We start from the raw sequence: 16,189 nt of genomic DNA on the forward strand, positions 1-16,189 counted from the left end.
GACTTAAAGTTTTTGACAGTAATGGCCAAGTTTGCGCAAGGACTATAGTTGACCAATGGTTAACTAACGTTTGCCCGAACTCTGTCTAGTCGACGGTGGTTGACTACGCTAGTCGACTATTTGGAACCAGCCTACTGGGGTTGGTTGCTTCGCTGGTAACCTATAGCCGTGTGCATTCATAACGTATGGCAGGGAGCTAGGATCCAGAAGTTTTGCGATGACATTTTGACGAGCGTTCGACTAGAGATGTTTGCACATTGCTATCAGTGCGCAGGCGTAAGGTATGTCACAAATCAACCACTAGTCGACTAATGGTCCCTGCCTGAACTTGGCCATAGTCGTTCTTTGTCATTGTCACATTGTGGGGGTACTTGAACGGTGAATGTATGCATTATTGATTGAAGCTTGATCGTTTTCATCATACTGTTTCAGGCTGAGATGGGTAAGGAGATCCACGCCCTGACGTGTTCCAGTAAGTCACTGACGACGTGGACGGCCAGGGACGCCATCCAAGAAGGCAGAGAGGCCTGTGGGGGACACGGCTTCCTTTATGGTAAAGAGTTCAACGTAAAGGCTGTCATGCCTCACGAAAAGTGTTTTACAATTGATTGGCAGTTATCTGCGAAAATTCTGCTCAAACCTTCAAATCACAGAATCCTCAATATGCAGACACCATGACAAATTCCTTGCTAGTCAATACCCCCCCCCCCCCACCTCTGAGCCTTTTAGAATTGTAGACTGATGTCTTGCAAAGTTTTGTCACCAATGTCATAAAAAGTGCATTTTTTTTTGTCTTTCCCTTTGGACTATTGACCATTCATGAAAAAACTTGAAATGTTAGTGATCACCGGTACACCAGGCATGCAACTTTTCCTCGGATCAGCTGATTTGCTCTTTTTTGACCTCCCATGTGTGTCATTGAAAATAGAAAAGCACTGTACAAAGTCTTGGAAAGATTTGAATTTCCTCTTTTTTTGTGACTTACCTGTTGCATGCCTGGTACACGTTGATTTGTCAGTTTGAACCTAAATAAACACTTAGCATGAATGTCTTGACTACATGAAGCATTCAAAATTTGATACAAACCGGTGCTTGTGTTTCCTAAAGGGAAGCAGAAGAGGGACAAAACACAAAACAGCTCTTTAAACTAACCTGCAAAATGTTGTTGTTCTGTCATCAGCAAGCGGCTTTGGCCAGTTGCGTAATGACCACGATCCCAACTGCACCTACGAAGGTGACAACAACGTCCTACTGATACAGACAAGCAACTATTTGATGGGATTTGCCCAGGCCAAGAAAGATGGTAGGAAAAACCGATTTCAATATAACTTGTGTATCTTAGTTGGTATAGAACAAGGCAAACTCGTTTTGGTAAGGAGTCAACTCAAAAATAACTCCAGAAATATTAAGGAGAAATTGCTGCTTAGTCAAGCAGTGGCTGATAAAATTTCCCTGAAAGATTCCGTCGTGTATAATAGCAGAGTTTCTTTCCTAATTAGTGAATCCCATCAAGGAAGTTTTCTCTACAAGTTTTGAGGCTTTTTATTGTGTTGACTCCAAAGGGTCAGTGTGGCAGTGAAAATATTGCTGATGAAATCGCAAACTACATTTAGCTTCATTTGAACGTTTGTATCGACCAAAGATGTGCACTGGTCAAAACGGCATTCCAACATGATAAATGTAAGCAATATTTGTACAAGATTATTTGAGTTGTTCTCTGGACTTTTCAAATTTTGTGGATAGACATGAAAAGACATTTTTTTGTTTTTGTCCAAAAGAATTAAGAACAATCTCATCCTGATACACAACCTCTTTTTAAACCCTAAAGCAACAAAACAAGTTTCAAAGAACATAAAAAATACCTTAAAAATGGATTACGCAAATTTCAGGTTTCAGGTTTCAGGTTTGTTTATTTTCCACAATATAAAAAAACCCCCCAAAAAACCCCCAAAACCCGACAAATTACAAAATCATTTAAAGAAAATCAAATACAATTGTATACCATTTTACTAAGTAAATTTTATGCAAAATTAATGCAAAGAAATATATGTATGTATATATACATCATATATGCTTCCTTTGAATAGATATATATCTTGATTGAGCCTTTTCATTTCTTTTTTCCATTTATAGGTGAGACTATTTCCTCTCCTATGGGCTCAGTGGATTTCCTGAATGACATGGATAGCATCGCCAAACAGCGCTTCACGTACACCAGGGAACAGGACGTCATGAATCCTGGAGGTCAGAAATATATTAAGTCCCATATACAGCAATGGACCTAAGACGTAATGACGTCACTCTTTGTTTGCATGTGTGCTTTCCTATGGGAGCCAGGTAGGGATGCAGCCTATGGGCTCTGTTCACAAGCACCCCATCAACGGCCAGAAAAGAAGTTGGGGGTGACATAGACTGGTTCCCGATCCCTCCACTGTGTATTTCGAATGTATCCAAAGTTATTAGAGGCGGGGATTAGTCTCGGAGACATCGCAAGTTGAATGCGAACGTATTCGTGCGCCGACAACACCTGACGCTCATGCAAAGACGCGGTGGCTATAGCTTTTGCACATCAGGAAGTCGTGCGTACTTCACGCATGACCCAGTACAGTACGCGCACGCTGTGTGTCCCGTTCGTGGAGCTCTCAAAAGAGGTAAAAACGCGCCCTCTATTGTTGGCGCACGGAGCCCATTGTCCCCACCTGGCTCCCATAGGAAAACGCACATGTAAACAAAGGGTCTTGTCATTATGTCTTAGGTCTATTGCATCTGTAGATACTTCTGAAAATTTTTGAATTTATTGTTGGGTTTGAATTTAAGAAGAAAAGAATATCCTTGGCTTGAAATCTAGTTCATACTTACACTTGAACGTACATGTAACATGGATTAGGTGCACAAAACCTTGGAGGAAAAATGCAGTGGATTTGAGAAAATATGTGATGTGATCAAGCTAAATGAGTCGTTTGTCTGAAACTTTCATTTGTAGATTCGGGCCAAAATAGGGCCACTTTATCACATCACTTCATCACCAGGGTTCGAAATTAGCGGTAGCCCGCTAGCCAAATGCTAGTCAAAACAGCGGCGGGCTAGTCAAACTATTCCTTAAGTAGCCCGGCTGGCGAGTCAAAAAATTATTGGGATACGGCAAAGATGGAAAGATAGGAAGAAAAAAACAACAAAACATGCGGCCAGTGAAACTGCTTGCGGGCTAGTTAACAGTCTGTTTCAGTAGCCCGGCTGGCTAGTGAACAAAAATGTTAAGGCCGAACCCTGCATCACATCTCTTGGTGTTTTGACTTCCATAATTTCTGACCTAAAGATGGTACCAGCATGCAGTTTTCACAGCAGTAATGCTGAGATTGTGCTCTTTTCAGATCTTTAAAAAAAAATGACCAGGGTGGACAAACAACTCATTTAGCTTGATCGCATCACATATATTTAAGAACTTTGTACTTGTGATGTTACAAATCTGCATTCATTTTCACTGGCCGTAACATTTCCAGGCTCAAGAAATGTACCAGAAAGGCAAAAATTGCTTGATCAAAATATGAAATATTTAAAAAAAAAAAAGAAAAAAAAGAAATGAAGAGTGTCTTTAAAGGGAATGTACAACATATGCTTTTGCTGCAATTTTCAGAAATAAATGGATTTGGAGGATTAGTATGTTAAAGCAAATACTGTTGAACTGACTTGTTTCACGTTTTGGGCTTGTAGGTGCTGGAAAAACGAGGCAAACCAATCATGTTTTCGTAGTCTGGTTCCCTGACCCACTTAAGATGAAAGAGAGCAATTTATAGACTTTGGGAATTGTAAGGTCAGAGAATCAGTCTTGCAGGCTTGTACCCCTTCACACACAGGTGTGTAATCAATTGCAAAGAAAAATGCGGAACACCTACATATGAAAATTCAGAGCACCTTTTGGAAAAAAAGCCAGTTTTTCCAACACTGGTCGGCCGACCAGCATTGGAAAATGCAAATTTTCTTGAAAATGTCATAACACCAGTAGCCACGATTGTACAGGATGCTGTAGACTATCATTCCCCAACAATCCAGTATGGTCTTTCGGGATAATTCTATCATTTCGTTTTTGATATTTGCAAATGTTGTATCTTCCCTTTAATTGAATTCAAACAAAATAATTAACATGTTGCCTATCATCAAGTAACTTTTAGCAATTTAAAACAACTTTCGTCCCTGATTTATAGCGGCCCTATCTGCCTACCAGTGGTTGGTCGTGCACTTGCTCAATGAGAGCATTGCCAAGATACAAGCAGAGAGCGGAAAGGGGAAAGACGCCTTCACCGCACGGAATGACAGTCAGGTCTACTACTGCCGGTCGCTTGCCATTGCTTTCATCGAGGTAGATTGAATGTTTGTCATCTTTTTTTAAGTGGAGTCCGTCAAAATTGATACCCAGGTTCCGCGGTAATTTAGATATGGATTAGGAACTGTAGCGTGTCCTGATTTGATTTTATTACTACAAAGTGTTGGATTTCAGTTGAATCAGGAGGATTTCTGGTGAACGTGCCAAGGGGGTTTCAGGTTCATTAAGATAAAAACTACATCCGGTGTTACTAGACTTACTATTTAAAAACCTGACCCTGGTAGATCCCTCAACATTGAGGATGTGATGTTGACATGTTTAAACGAAAAAAATCTAAATCCTCCAAAACATTTAAATGAAACCTGAATCACGAAAAAGGGACCTAAGTTCATTCGATCTTCCTTTGAGTGTAATAAATCTACATAGCAAAATATAACTAACGGTCTTTTCAAACCTTTTTAATTTACAAAACCTTAGAAGCAACGCAGTGATTTGGTGAACACGTAGTTAAGTTTTTACATTTCCAATGACTGCCCGCTTTTTATTATGTCAATCATTGCGGATTTATCATGTCAATCACGCCGGTCTGCAGACATAAAAGCTAGCCGTCAGCCTTTGTGACATGGCTTAACATTTAGACGGTTCTAAAATGTTTGCTGAACATTTACAAATCCTTACTCAAAATGTGAAATTTACTAGTCACATTCTTACTCAAAATACATCAGAAGGTTTTCTGAGGATTTTTTGCAGGATTCATCAGGAGGAAGATCGAACACATCTACTTCTTCTCAAATTGTGGCTTGATATTTCGCAAAAATGTGAAGTAAAAAGAATCTGTATTCTAGCACAATGAAGGTGTTTGGAGGAGCCGAAAAGGTTTTTAGCAAAACTGGCAATTAATTAAAAAAAATAATGTTAGATATTAGTTATAAATCTCACTTCTCGAAACCTCTAAACATGATTACATTTGTTATGGTGTGTCCTGGCCACGATCAATAATCCCCCTCCTTTGCGTGTGTTTTGTTCATTGTAGCATGCTGTAATCGACACTTTTTACAAGTTTAACCAGAGGAGCAACATTGACCCATCAGTCAGAGATGCCTTACAGAAGCTCTGCAGTTTGTATGGTCTCTGGAGTCTTGAGAAACACTCAGCAACACTCTACCAAGGTAGCATTGCCTTTTTACTACAAAGGACTATTTGCATCCACAGAATCAAAGTAAAGTTCCAAAGTTCTGTTAGCTGGTACATATTTAGGAAATCAGGATTCTAATTACTAATACAACTCGTTACCTTATAAGGACATTGGTGTGCGCGTCGCGCGTACTGCACGAGATCGCGCAAAACGCAGCTGGGCTGGTGAAGTGTGAATTTCGGACCATGAAATACTGATTCACTTGTAGTACATTGCGCATGCATACGTGAGGAATGTGAAAGTTCAACCAATGAAACGTTTAAAGGCAACGGATTTCATGGGAGTCAAAATATCATGTGACACTGGAAAAGTGTTTAAGACCAGCTAGCCATGTCTTTATCATCCGTTTAAGACCGGCCACGTGACGGGCTCTCGACCAATAGGAATGCGTAAACTGTCTTAGGTATTTATAAATATAGATTTCGTGCACATGTACCAGTGTTGACCAGTGTTGTAGTCGAGTCCATCACAAGTCCATTACAAGTCATCCTGTCCAGATAAAATTAAGTCTAAAGCTGTTCAAATAAGCTGTGACAAAAACATTATTTTGTGAATCATCCCCTGATACTTGTGACTGGACTCGTAGAAGGACTTTTGATCTACTTCAAACTGAACTTGTGATGGACTTGAATGCGACACTGACATATTACCCCTTCAACATTGAAGCAGAGAGTAGATGATGGACTTGGGAGGGCCGTTGCCACCTTGCACACAAGCTAAGGTGCTTCCGCTTTCCTCTGTGAAAAATATTGTTGATCTGATATTTAATTTTTGACCTTTTTTTGGACACCGGTAGCCACAGGTATGCTGTGTGGAGTGCTGTGGCCTCGTGGTTAAGGGCATTGGATTGTGGTCTGTGGGTAATTCTGCAGGTTGTAGGTTCGAGTCCTGCCTAGGGTCATGGTGCGTGTGCCCTTGGGCAAGGCACTTTGTCACTCATTGCTTCTCTCCACCCAGGGGTAAATGGGTACCTGTGAGGGCAGAGATGGTTATTGTGATTGAATTAACTTCCTTGTGCCTAACAGGCAGCATCCAGCTGTATACTCCCTGGGGAGCTGAGAAGGTTTCAGGAGTGTTTGCCCGTTGAAACAGGGAAAATAATAATTGTAAAGCGCTTTGATACCTCGTAGCGGCGTAAAAGCGCTATATAAATGCCTGCTATTTTGCTGGATATGTACAGGTATTTGCAAAACAATACAAAGACTCAAGTTCTTTTGCAAATCCTTATGCATTAATTTACAGGATAACTTTCTATCCAAATTCCCAATCCCATTCTCCACAGTAGAGTATACTGAATTTGAAACTGTTTCTTTTTTAGGATGAATAATTCTACTGACCTCTTCTGGTAAAAAAGTTGACAGACTCGAAATAGAATTTGACTTCAACGCTGTCTTCCTTTGTGAAAAGCATTCTGTGACAGTGTCTTGCCATTCTCTTTCCAGGGGGTTATTTCTCCGGCAGCGGTCCAGCCCGTCTGATCCGTAACGCCATCCTGACTCTCTGCTCTCAGCTCAAAGATGAAGCCGTGGCTCTTGTTGACGTCTTCGCTCCGCCCGACTTCATCCTGAATTCCCCCATAGGCGCCTCTGACGGACAGGTATAATTATTTCCTTGTTTAATTACCCAAAAAAATGAAAATTTGTCAGTTAAAGCTTTGCAATGGATCCACCAATTAACACGATCCTCCATACAGAAGACCAACTTGTTAGCGTTATCAGCTTTATCATGAATCTCTCTGTTCAATTTATTTTATACAACGCCTGAAATAATCCCCGCCATCTGATTGGTGGGTCATTGTTCACAAAACATTGAATTATTCATCCTAACCCACGGCCCAGCCGCACCACAAAAATGAACGTTCTATTCCAGGGTAAATGGAAGTTCCAATGCACTTTCACACTATTGGTGGCTCTGACCAATCAGATGACAAGGATTTATTCAGGTGTTGTACAAAACAAATAATGAATGTTTCACATTTGTGCAATGGAAAGAATTATTTCATGAGGTGACAGATGGAATGTTCTCTGCGAACATTCATCTGTCACCTCATGAATTTATTCTTTCCATTGCACTCACAAACATTCATTATTTGTATACTATTCTCTCTTGCCTTACAGGTGTACAAGCGTCTGTACGCCTCCTTCCTGCAGACACCAGGTAGTCTGGAGAGACCCCATTGGTGGAAGGAGTTTGTCGAGAAACCAGTCATAGCAAAGTTGTGAGTAGCAAGGTAGGTCCAGAAATACTAGCTACTGTTTGCTTAATTTCCTCACTGGATTTATGCACAATGACAGCGACTTTGAGGCAGGCGCGTAGCCAGGGTTTTGTTTGCCTGTTGCAAAATAGAATTTTCGTCCCGTTATCCCATTTTCGCCATCCAGATTTTGCTTCCGTCAAGTGTCCCGACTTTGCTTTAAAAATCACCACCCCGTTGAAATCTGCCTCTCTGCACCCCCTGGCTACGCCACTGCTTTAAGGACTCCTAGCTTTGTGATGGTATCGGTATGGAGTCAAGTCCATCACAAGTCTGGTCAAAAGAAAGTCCCAAGTCCTTTCATCACAACTCACAGTCGCAAGTAACAGGGGATGAATACTACTTAAAGGTAGAGTCCATCATTTGTAATTTGTGCATTTTGTTCGTTTGAAGTAACAAAAGAGTTCAAAATCTAATGAAGGATACTGAGCAACTAACCTGATGAAGTTTCAGCTAAGCTTCAGCTGTACATTCCGAGAAAAACAGCATTCTAAGATCTCAATTTCAAATCAAAAGTTGCTGAATCATGTTTTGAATTGTTTTGAATTGCAACTATACGCGACGTCGCGCACTGATCCGACGAATTATAACAACCGTGCGCGCGTGTGCGTCGTTCGAATACTTGTGCGCGCTTCGCTGAATAACAAAACGAACTACTAATTTAAATTTTCCTACGGTGCTTCTTAAGAATCACCGTTGGAAATGCCTTCTTTCGTTGATTACTTCAAAATGACAGCTTCCCAGAAAGAATAATTTCACAGGGAATTTAGTCTCCTTACTATCTTTCAACCAAGTTAGTTTTTCAACAATAATTACGCCAGTTACTTTTCGGATGGCTGCAAATGATGGACTCTACCTTTAAGGAATGCCATTGTCACAGTTAATTTGAATAGCTTGGGACTTGACTTGAGAATGGAGGACTTGTGATGGACTTGTGATGGACTTTTGAGGACCTGTGGGAACTTGTGATTGACTTGACTTTAGCACTCGATGATATGGAAGTTTTTACCGTAAGGAAGTTAATAATGTCCATGGCCTGTTCATAACTCAGTATGAGGGTAAGATTCCTGATGTTGCAGCAAGTATTCACTCTGCAACTTTGCAAAAGTTGAACACAATATATTCCAGTTCCGGCAAATATTGCTTTGACTGTTTTTTGAGGTAAAATTTATATTAAATGCTTGAGTATGAAGCAGCTGTTTAGACAGAGCCAAGCAACCATTAATGGTTGCAAAAGCTTATGAAATTATTTGGATAAGGGATTATATTGGTCAGCTGACAATGTTTATTTTTGCATGGTTCAATGAACCTGGTTATAGACCATGAAAGGTACATGTATGTGTGTATATTTCGCATTGATGATGTTTCAGTAAATAGTTGTGATTTATTAAACAATTTGTTGAATTGTGCAATGTCGATTTCAGTTAATTAATTCAGTGCATAGGGACTTCTTGCTGATTCGCGCTATATAAGTAATGTTTGTTACTACATGTATTATTGTTATTTCAGAACTGGAGTTTTGAAAAAGATTATTTTGAATTTGAATATTTCACCTAAACATATTTATTAAAACAACTGAAATTGAATAAACATGCATCTCCTTTTACAGTTGTCTGATAAAAAAGTACATGTTTGAGTTGTATTGTATTTTTTTTATGAAACAAGAGAGAAAAGGTTTTATGAAAAAAGAAATTGTTATGATTTAGAAAGAAATTCCTAAATTTATTATTTGCATATTAAACAAATATTCTTCCCGTGTGTATGTTTGCTTAAACTAGAGATTGTCTGCTCCATATGCCAATTTCATGGAGCCACTGATGGGCACAGTAATTTGTTAAGCACAGACATATTTGCTTAGCATAAACCAGCTGTCAGCCAAAATGTCAGGCATAGCTCAGTGACTGAACCGAACGTGTAGCTCAGCGACTGGTTCTCATATCAGCTAATAGGGGATCAATTTGCTGTGCAGTATTTTATGCTCGGCAGCGCCGTGAAATTAGGCCCAGTGTGAATAACTTTTTTTTCCGTGTTCGTGACCTCATCAGCAACACATCATTTTACCAAGATGGAAAACAGCGGGTACATGTACTATTATTAAGGGAATAAATGTGTGCTCCGGAGGTTTTTATCACTCTGTTTAATACCACTTAGAGTCTGGGTGCTGATAATTACCCGAGCCGGAGGCGAGGGTAATTATCAGCACCCAGACTCTAAGTGGTATTAAACAGAGTGATAAATACCGACGGAGTACATATTTATTCCCATTCATAAATACCTTTTCGGTAAAAAAAAATCATATAATTCGTTCAAAACATCCCGATTTTGTTCAACAAATTCACTTTATGCTTTTTGAAACATCCCTCCTGCAAAATAATGGAGTGTTCAGCTGGCGAATAAGATGAAAACAACCCTTTTATGGAGATTGACGCGCGCGTATCATGTTCTACGCGATGTCGCGCAGAACGCACCTGGCGCGTTGCGTTTTGAATTTAGAACTATAAAATTCTAAATCCCTGGTAGTGTTGCGCATGCCTACGTGAGGATTGTGAACGTTCAACCAATGAAACGATAAGAGGCACTGGATTTTTAGGAGTCCATATTTTATTGTGACACTGGAAAAGTGTTTAAGACCAGCTAGCCATGTCTTTATCATCCGTTTAATACCGGCCACGTGACGGGCTCTCGACCAATAGGAATGGTTAAACTGTCTGAGGTATTTATGAATGGTTGAATTAACCCATAAGTATCTGTACTACATTGTATTACATTGTGTTTATTCACTGATATATTCATAGAACCTTAGAGTGCTTAAGCAGTTTCGGGCACTACAGAGAGTAACAGTCTGGGGAGTGCTTACAGTGACTACAGTGTTGGTTTATTTGGCAGTTGAGAAATTATACAGTACTTAAGTTTATCCATATTGTTTTTCATCTTGCAGTTGAAATAGAGTTTATTGTATTGTCGATACATGTATTGTTGTCTACGTGAAGTATTTGGAAATGTTCTGCGTTTGTGTTATTTTGTTCGAAAGAAATATAATACATGTATGTGTGATACCTTAGGATTACAAGAACATTAAATGATTGTTCTTGAGTCTAAGATCGTGAAAATGAAATCGCTACGTTTGACAGTACATGCATTGTGCAGCACCTCAAATAACTTTCTAAAATTGATTACAAACTGCCTTAAAGGTACAGTCCATCATTTGTAATTTGTGTATTTTGTTCGTTTGAAGCAACAAACGTGCTCAAAATCTAAAGAAGGATACTGAACAACTAACTTGATGAAGCTTCAGCTCAGCTTCAGCTGAATATTTCGAGAAAAACAACATTTTAGAATTTCAGTTTTAAATCAAAAGTTGCTGAATCATGTTTTGAATTGGGCCTGAATTCAGCGTCCGCGATCCGTCCTCACCGAGCCGATTGCAGCTACGCGATGTCGCGCACTGATCTGACGAGTTAAAACAACCGGACGCACGTGTGCGTCGTGTCAACGCTTGGGCGCGCTTCGCTTAAGACGCACCGTTGGAAAGGCCTTCTTTTGTTGATTTCTTCAAAATGACAGCATGCCAGAAAGACTATTTTCACAGGGAGTTTAGTTCTCTTACTATCTTTCGACCAAGTACACAATGTAATGTTTTCCAACACTAATTACGCCAGTTACTTTTTGGAAAGCTGCAAATGATGGACTGTAGCTTTAAATCAACGTGATTTGAAATTCTTGCCATGTTCTTGTATTTTTTTTGGATAAATAAATTGTAATAATTTCATGTGATTTCATTATAGTTAGACTGCTGGTGTGGCTGAAATTTGGATTTAGTTTTTTTCCTGTTTATTATATACCACTGTAATAGACCTGAGACATGATGAAATGATGCTTTATTTACAAGTATGTGTATACTTTCTTTTTATGGGAGCTATATGTAGGTCGGAGAGAGAGCCACTTAGCCCCCATAAGAATGGGCACAGTGAAAATAAAGCCTGATGTCTTGTTACTCAGGTCTTCTGTAAAAGAAAGCAGACGATGAAATTGTTTGTTCTTGTGTTAGAAACGTTATTGTTTTATTGTCAAGACTACCTGTATATGAGCTACCGTGTTTAATTTCATTTCATCCATAGTACTGAACCCAGCGTGCAATGATTAAACCATTAAGGGCCTGCCTTTGGAAACAAACTATGAAAAAGTTGGGCCAAGTGGAGAGATAAGATTGCCCTTCTTGGGTACACGAATAGACCAGTGTGGGCACTGAGTTGCTGTACACTCATTACGGCCCCAGTAATGGCGAACGCATTGTGTGAACTACATATATTATTCATAGTAACCTTCATGAATTGGTTGTGTTATAGCCAAAACAGTGCTTCTGCCATTACTGCAGACCTACTTGCAGTTAATCTGGGCTCCGATTGGTCCATAGGTCTATTAGTGGGAATGTTCAGTAGGGGTAAAAGTGGGAGTATTTGACCACATAAGGAAAACTGGCACCGCCTAGTGTAAATGAGAGAGTGAGATCGTAACCATAATCACTCATGACGTGATCATGTACTTATATTGTTTGCAGCATAGTACATGTATTCAGGTTTTTGCTTAGTAATCGTTGGTCAGATTCGGCATCCGGTCGAATAAATCCCTACTTACTGGTGAACAGATGTGATGGGGAGAATTCGACCAGATAAGGAAAACCAGCACTGCCTAGTGTAACTGAGAGAGTGGGATCTGAACTTTAATTACTTATAACAGTACCACATACTTAATTTGTTTGCAGCATATATTCAACCATAGTCAGACGTAAGGTTTGTGCTTTATAGCAAGTGGTCTGATTCCCCCCTCCCCCCCCCCCCCCGGGTCGAAAAATATCCCCTCATAGGTGGGACTCCATTAAGGGGACTTTGTTCATTCTGTGATTCTAGTTACTGGGTAAATAGATAACAAGGGTAACGATAGGCCCGTTCGCACTATCCAAAATCTCTGTGTTGAACCCAGGTCGAACCCCACAATTTCAGGAAACCCTTTCACACAAACAAGAATCCAACATTGCTGGTAATTGGGTCCAGCGCTCTATGCGTACTTGGGTAGAATTCAGCTCTGGTACGGACCAGGATTGAGAGGCTCTGCCAGGGTAGGAAAATCCAAAATCCTTGGCTGGCCCTTGTGCAAACTGGTTTAAGTGTGAACAGTATGCCTTGTCAACCTGTTTTAACTAAACCTGGTTCAACTCATGATGTGCCTGTGTTGAATTTAACACTGGCATGATTGGTATGCTAGACGATGGTGTGAAAAAGGCCTTCCATTTGTTTTTCGATGGGAGCATAGTTCATAATACATGTATTATTTCTAATCTCCTTTAACCAGTTCACGTGGAATGAGGTGTATACACGCAAAGGTTTTGCGGTATTCGGAACGGATGACGGATAAACACGCAACGAGCGAGTCCGGAAATATCTGTCTGCGACCCGCTCGCCAGAAATACCAGGGTGTGCTACCCGCAGATGACGGCCTCGAGCTCATGTCAAAATAATCCCGGCGCGAACTGGTTGACTGAAGATCTGGGTTTCCAAGGATTTCGCTAAATTCACTCTATTGAAGTCCTAAGTTTTTTTAAGACAAAAAGAATGACCCTGCACTTTTTTCATGGTATTGGTGTTCATAGGTACAAGGGTGTCAAGGATTTTGGAAGAGGGGAGAATAGAATGGTACAATATAAATTGAACTAATAACAAAATTCTATCTACTTTTGTTCTAATCTACGTCTCACAATACTGATGTAATGATGATTGTTCCTAGTCAAAACAAGGCTTAAATAATTTTAAAAGTATCATACTGTACAACGCTTTCCTACAAAAGAAATATTTGGTGTTACATGCCGTATATTGGACAAAATGTTGGGCCTCAGCAACCATCTGTCATTCTCTTGGTCATTTGAGAATCTTATTACATAATATAAACAGTCAAACAAACAAACAGAAATAGTCCATCCGTAAAATTAAAATTAAGTTTGCACAATTGCGTTATGGGTTGAAGTTGGTACATGTCATTTTGTCTGAAGTTGCTGATAAACTATTGTTGCCATTGAAACTCAATGTCCTTTCCCATCGTACAAAGACATAAAAAAAATAATGGAGCCCATTTCGAAGTGTTAACGCCATTGCAAACAATCTACAAAAAAGTTGAAAATATGCAGCATTTTCTGAAAACAACATTAAATAAAGAAAAGAAAGAAATCTAATATTTACAGTGTGACGATGAGAAAGATAAGTTTCATGTTTAAGTCAAAAGCAACATGCTTTTTAAGAATCGTTTAAATATACTATAAAGATGATCCCTAGAGATTGGTTGATAATATGAGAGATTTGTAGCAGCCATCTTGTTGTAGTCCCCGATCTTATTGCAATGTCATTTAATGAATTTACATGCAGGCACCACCCTATCTTGGTCCCCAGAGCCTTGGTTTTAGTCACCTATATAAATGAAAATAAAGATCAAAGTACTCCACTCTTATACTGCTATCAGTTGTAGAATTAGCCAGATACATATTCAGAAAAAACATTAACATATTTTCCTGAAACTTTTGAAGGATGAGATGGAAGCCCTTTCCTTTCTGTCATTTAAAATCCATGAAAAAATATATCTTTTGTACAGTTAGGCAGTGATTGCTTTTCTAAAAAAAAAAACTCAAAATTTAACAAGTTCTGTAATGTATTGTGAAATTGCAGTAAAAAACAATTATTTAACACTCAACCCACAATATCCATTAAAAGATCCCTTTTCTTACAAATCTATGAAAAACACAATAAAAATATTATCAGGTGGAGGAAGTGGCCACAGTGATTTTTCACACGATACTTCAGGCCAAAAAAAAAAGTCTCCGGTTTCTGGTATGCTCGCGTCGGCGTAGCCATGCGCGTCGGCAAAATGAAAAAGTTTTTTTTTTTCCAATGTAAGATGATGTCTCAAAACTGCCAAACTCACTGGTTTGACTGGAATCCTGCTGCTGCACAATTTTAACGTGTTTTTAGATGGGGTTACGATCGAGTATAAGCTTTATGTGGCCTCTCTGGACTCCCATTTATGTTGCACTAAATTTAGTCGGGAACCATTTGCAGTCATCAGCTAACATTAAACAAAAAAAAAGCGTCGCCGCACCACTTTTGGGGCAAGCTCCATACCAGAAACCGGATACTTTTTTTTGGGCCTAATCATGTTGGCATCTTTAGCCATCACAATTATGTCACTGGAGACAAGCCTAAGTGGTTCAGATTCCTGCTTTTTTGTATCTTTTTTCATGGAACATTGAGCTGGTCCGTCTGTCCGTTTTGAATTTCCGACTCCTTCATCCCGCCCACGGCCATCGGTTCTATGTCTAGTCTGATGCCGTCTCCTAGCACGGGGAATATACTCAGGCCATTGGGGGTCTCGCCTTGACCCGAAGTCTCCTCCGTCACGGGACCGACATCGGCTGGTAGCTCCGTGGGGACTCGGAGCTCAGTGTTGAGGTCCGGAAGGCCCGGCCTACCAGCGCGGTCGGGGAGCTCAGTGGGGAAGCCGGGAGGGTTGGCTGTCATCGTGGTCTCGGTGCTGGGGTTGGAAGGGAAGAGGGGGTTCATGGAAGCATCATTGCTGGGATCAGGGATACCGCCTGTTGAGGTGAGGAGACGATGGAAGTTATGAGAAGGGTTACTGTGAGGGAAGGGATGTCAGGTGTATTGGTGGGTGGAAGATGTTATCTTTGTGACTTGGGTCGAAATCCAATGACGGCCAACATGATTAGAGATGTTCTTCCTTTTTCTTCCCGAGGGTCAATGGCTGGGAAAATTGGAAAACCCTCCAGTTGCCGTCATATTGAATTGATTTTTACCCGTAACCAACTGATAAATTTGGCTCAAGTCTAGTCAGTGATGATGGTTTGGGGAGGATACAAGAAGTGTGGTCCGTGATTGTCTCCCAAACGTTTCACCTTGGGTGGATGGGGAGCCAATTTGGTATGTGATTAATGATGAATGTGAAGATTTTCTCTGTACTTGAGTTTTTATCCATCTCTGACACAAACAATCTTCTGTTTGTCCTCTAATTGCAAGATTAAGCTATAGATCTGTATTGCTGAATGATCAAATTTGATTGCTTCATTTATAGGAGTTGCTTTAAACATTAAACATGTAGGCCTGGAACTGTAATCTGGGAACTGACCTGACTGTATAATAAATACTTGTTCTAAGAATGACACCCGGCTTCTAAGCTCAGCTATCTCCACTAGCAGAGCCTCTAGTTCCACAGCCTGTGGTACAAGGAAAATAAGAAATGCGTTCATTAAGGTTGATGAAAGGCTGAAACGTGAATAGTCTTTCTCCGAGTCCGTATGAGGATTGTAATTATTTGGATAACTGCATGGAACTATTTTGTTAGAAAGAAAGCTAAAAAACGAACT

The 16,189-nt window shown here is 40.0% G+C and overlaps 2 protein-coding genes across 4 annotated transcripts in view; one reads left to right on the forward strand and one right to left on the reverse strand.

The window, feature by feature from the left end:
* The window catches only part of LOC119730225 (peroxisomal acyl-coenzyme A oxidase 3-like), a 32,326-nt gene extending 19,179 nt beyond the window's left edge, over positions 1 to 13,147 (forward strand). The window contains exons 9-16 of one of the 3 annotated variants that reach the window (XM_038203022.1): positions 433 to 553; positions 1,181 to 1,303; positions 2,134 to 2,244; positions 4,203 to 4,357; positions 5,355 to 5,490; positions 6,959 to 7,113; positions 7,634 to 7,746; positions 13,120 to 13,147. In XM_038203022.1, the coding sequence (XP_038058950.1) occupies positions 433 to 553; positions 1,181 to 1,303; positions 2,134 to 2,244; positions 4,203 to 4,357; positions 5,355 to 5,490; positions 6,959 to 7,113; positions 7,634 to 7,738 (906 nt within the window). In that variant the 3' untranslated portion in view covers positions 7,739 to 7,746; positions 13,120 to 13,147. Of the gene's footprint in view, positions 1 to 432; positions 554 to 1,180; positions 1,304 to 2,133; positions 2,245 to 4,202; positions 4,358 to 5,354; positions 5,491 to 6,958; positions 7,114 to 7,633; positions 8,112 to 13,119 lie in introns of those variants that run through there. The other 2 variants (XM_038203021.1, XM_038203020.1) reach the window with 2 other exon arrangements.
* A 1,809-nt stretch (positions 13,148 to 14,956) lies between these two features.
* LOC119730227 (collagen alpha-1(XXVI) chain-like) overlaps positions 14,957 to 16,189 on the reverse strand; it is a 35,591-nt gene continuing 34,358 nt past the window's right edge. Inside the window, exons 7-8 of the mRNA XM_038203023.1 lie at positions 15,952 to 16,039; positions 14,957 to 15,403 (exon numbers count right to left, since the gene is read on the reverse strand). Of these exons, the coding sequence (XP_038058951.1) occupies positions 15,048 to 15,403; positions 15,952 to 16,039 (444 nt within the window). The 3' untranslated portion in view covers positions 14,957 to 15,047. The remainder of the gene's footprint in view (positions 15,404 to 15,951; positions 16,040 to 16,189) is intronic.

Source organism: Patiria miniata, unplaced genomic scaffold (assembly GCF_015706575.1).
Source record: "Patiria miniata isolate m_02_andy unplaced genomic scaffold, ASM1570657v1 HiC_scaffold_22, whole genome shotgun sequence".
Taxonomy (NCBI): domain Eukaryota; kingdom Metazoa; phylum Echinodermata; class Asteroidea; order Valvatida; family Asterinidae; genus Patiria; species Patiria miniata.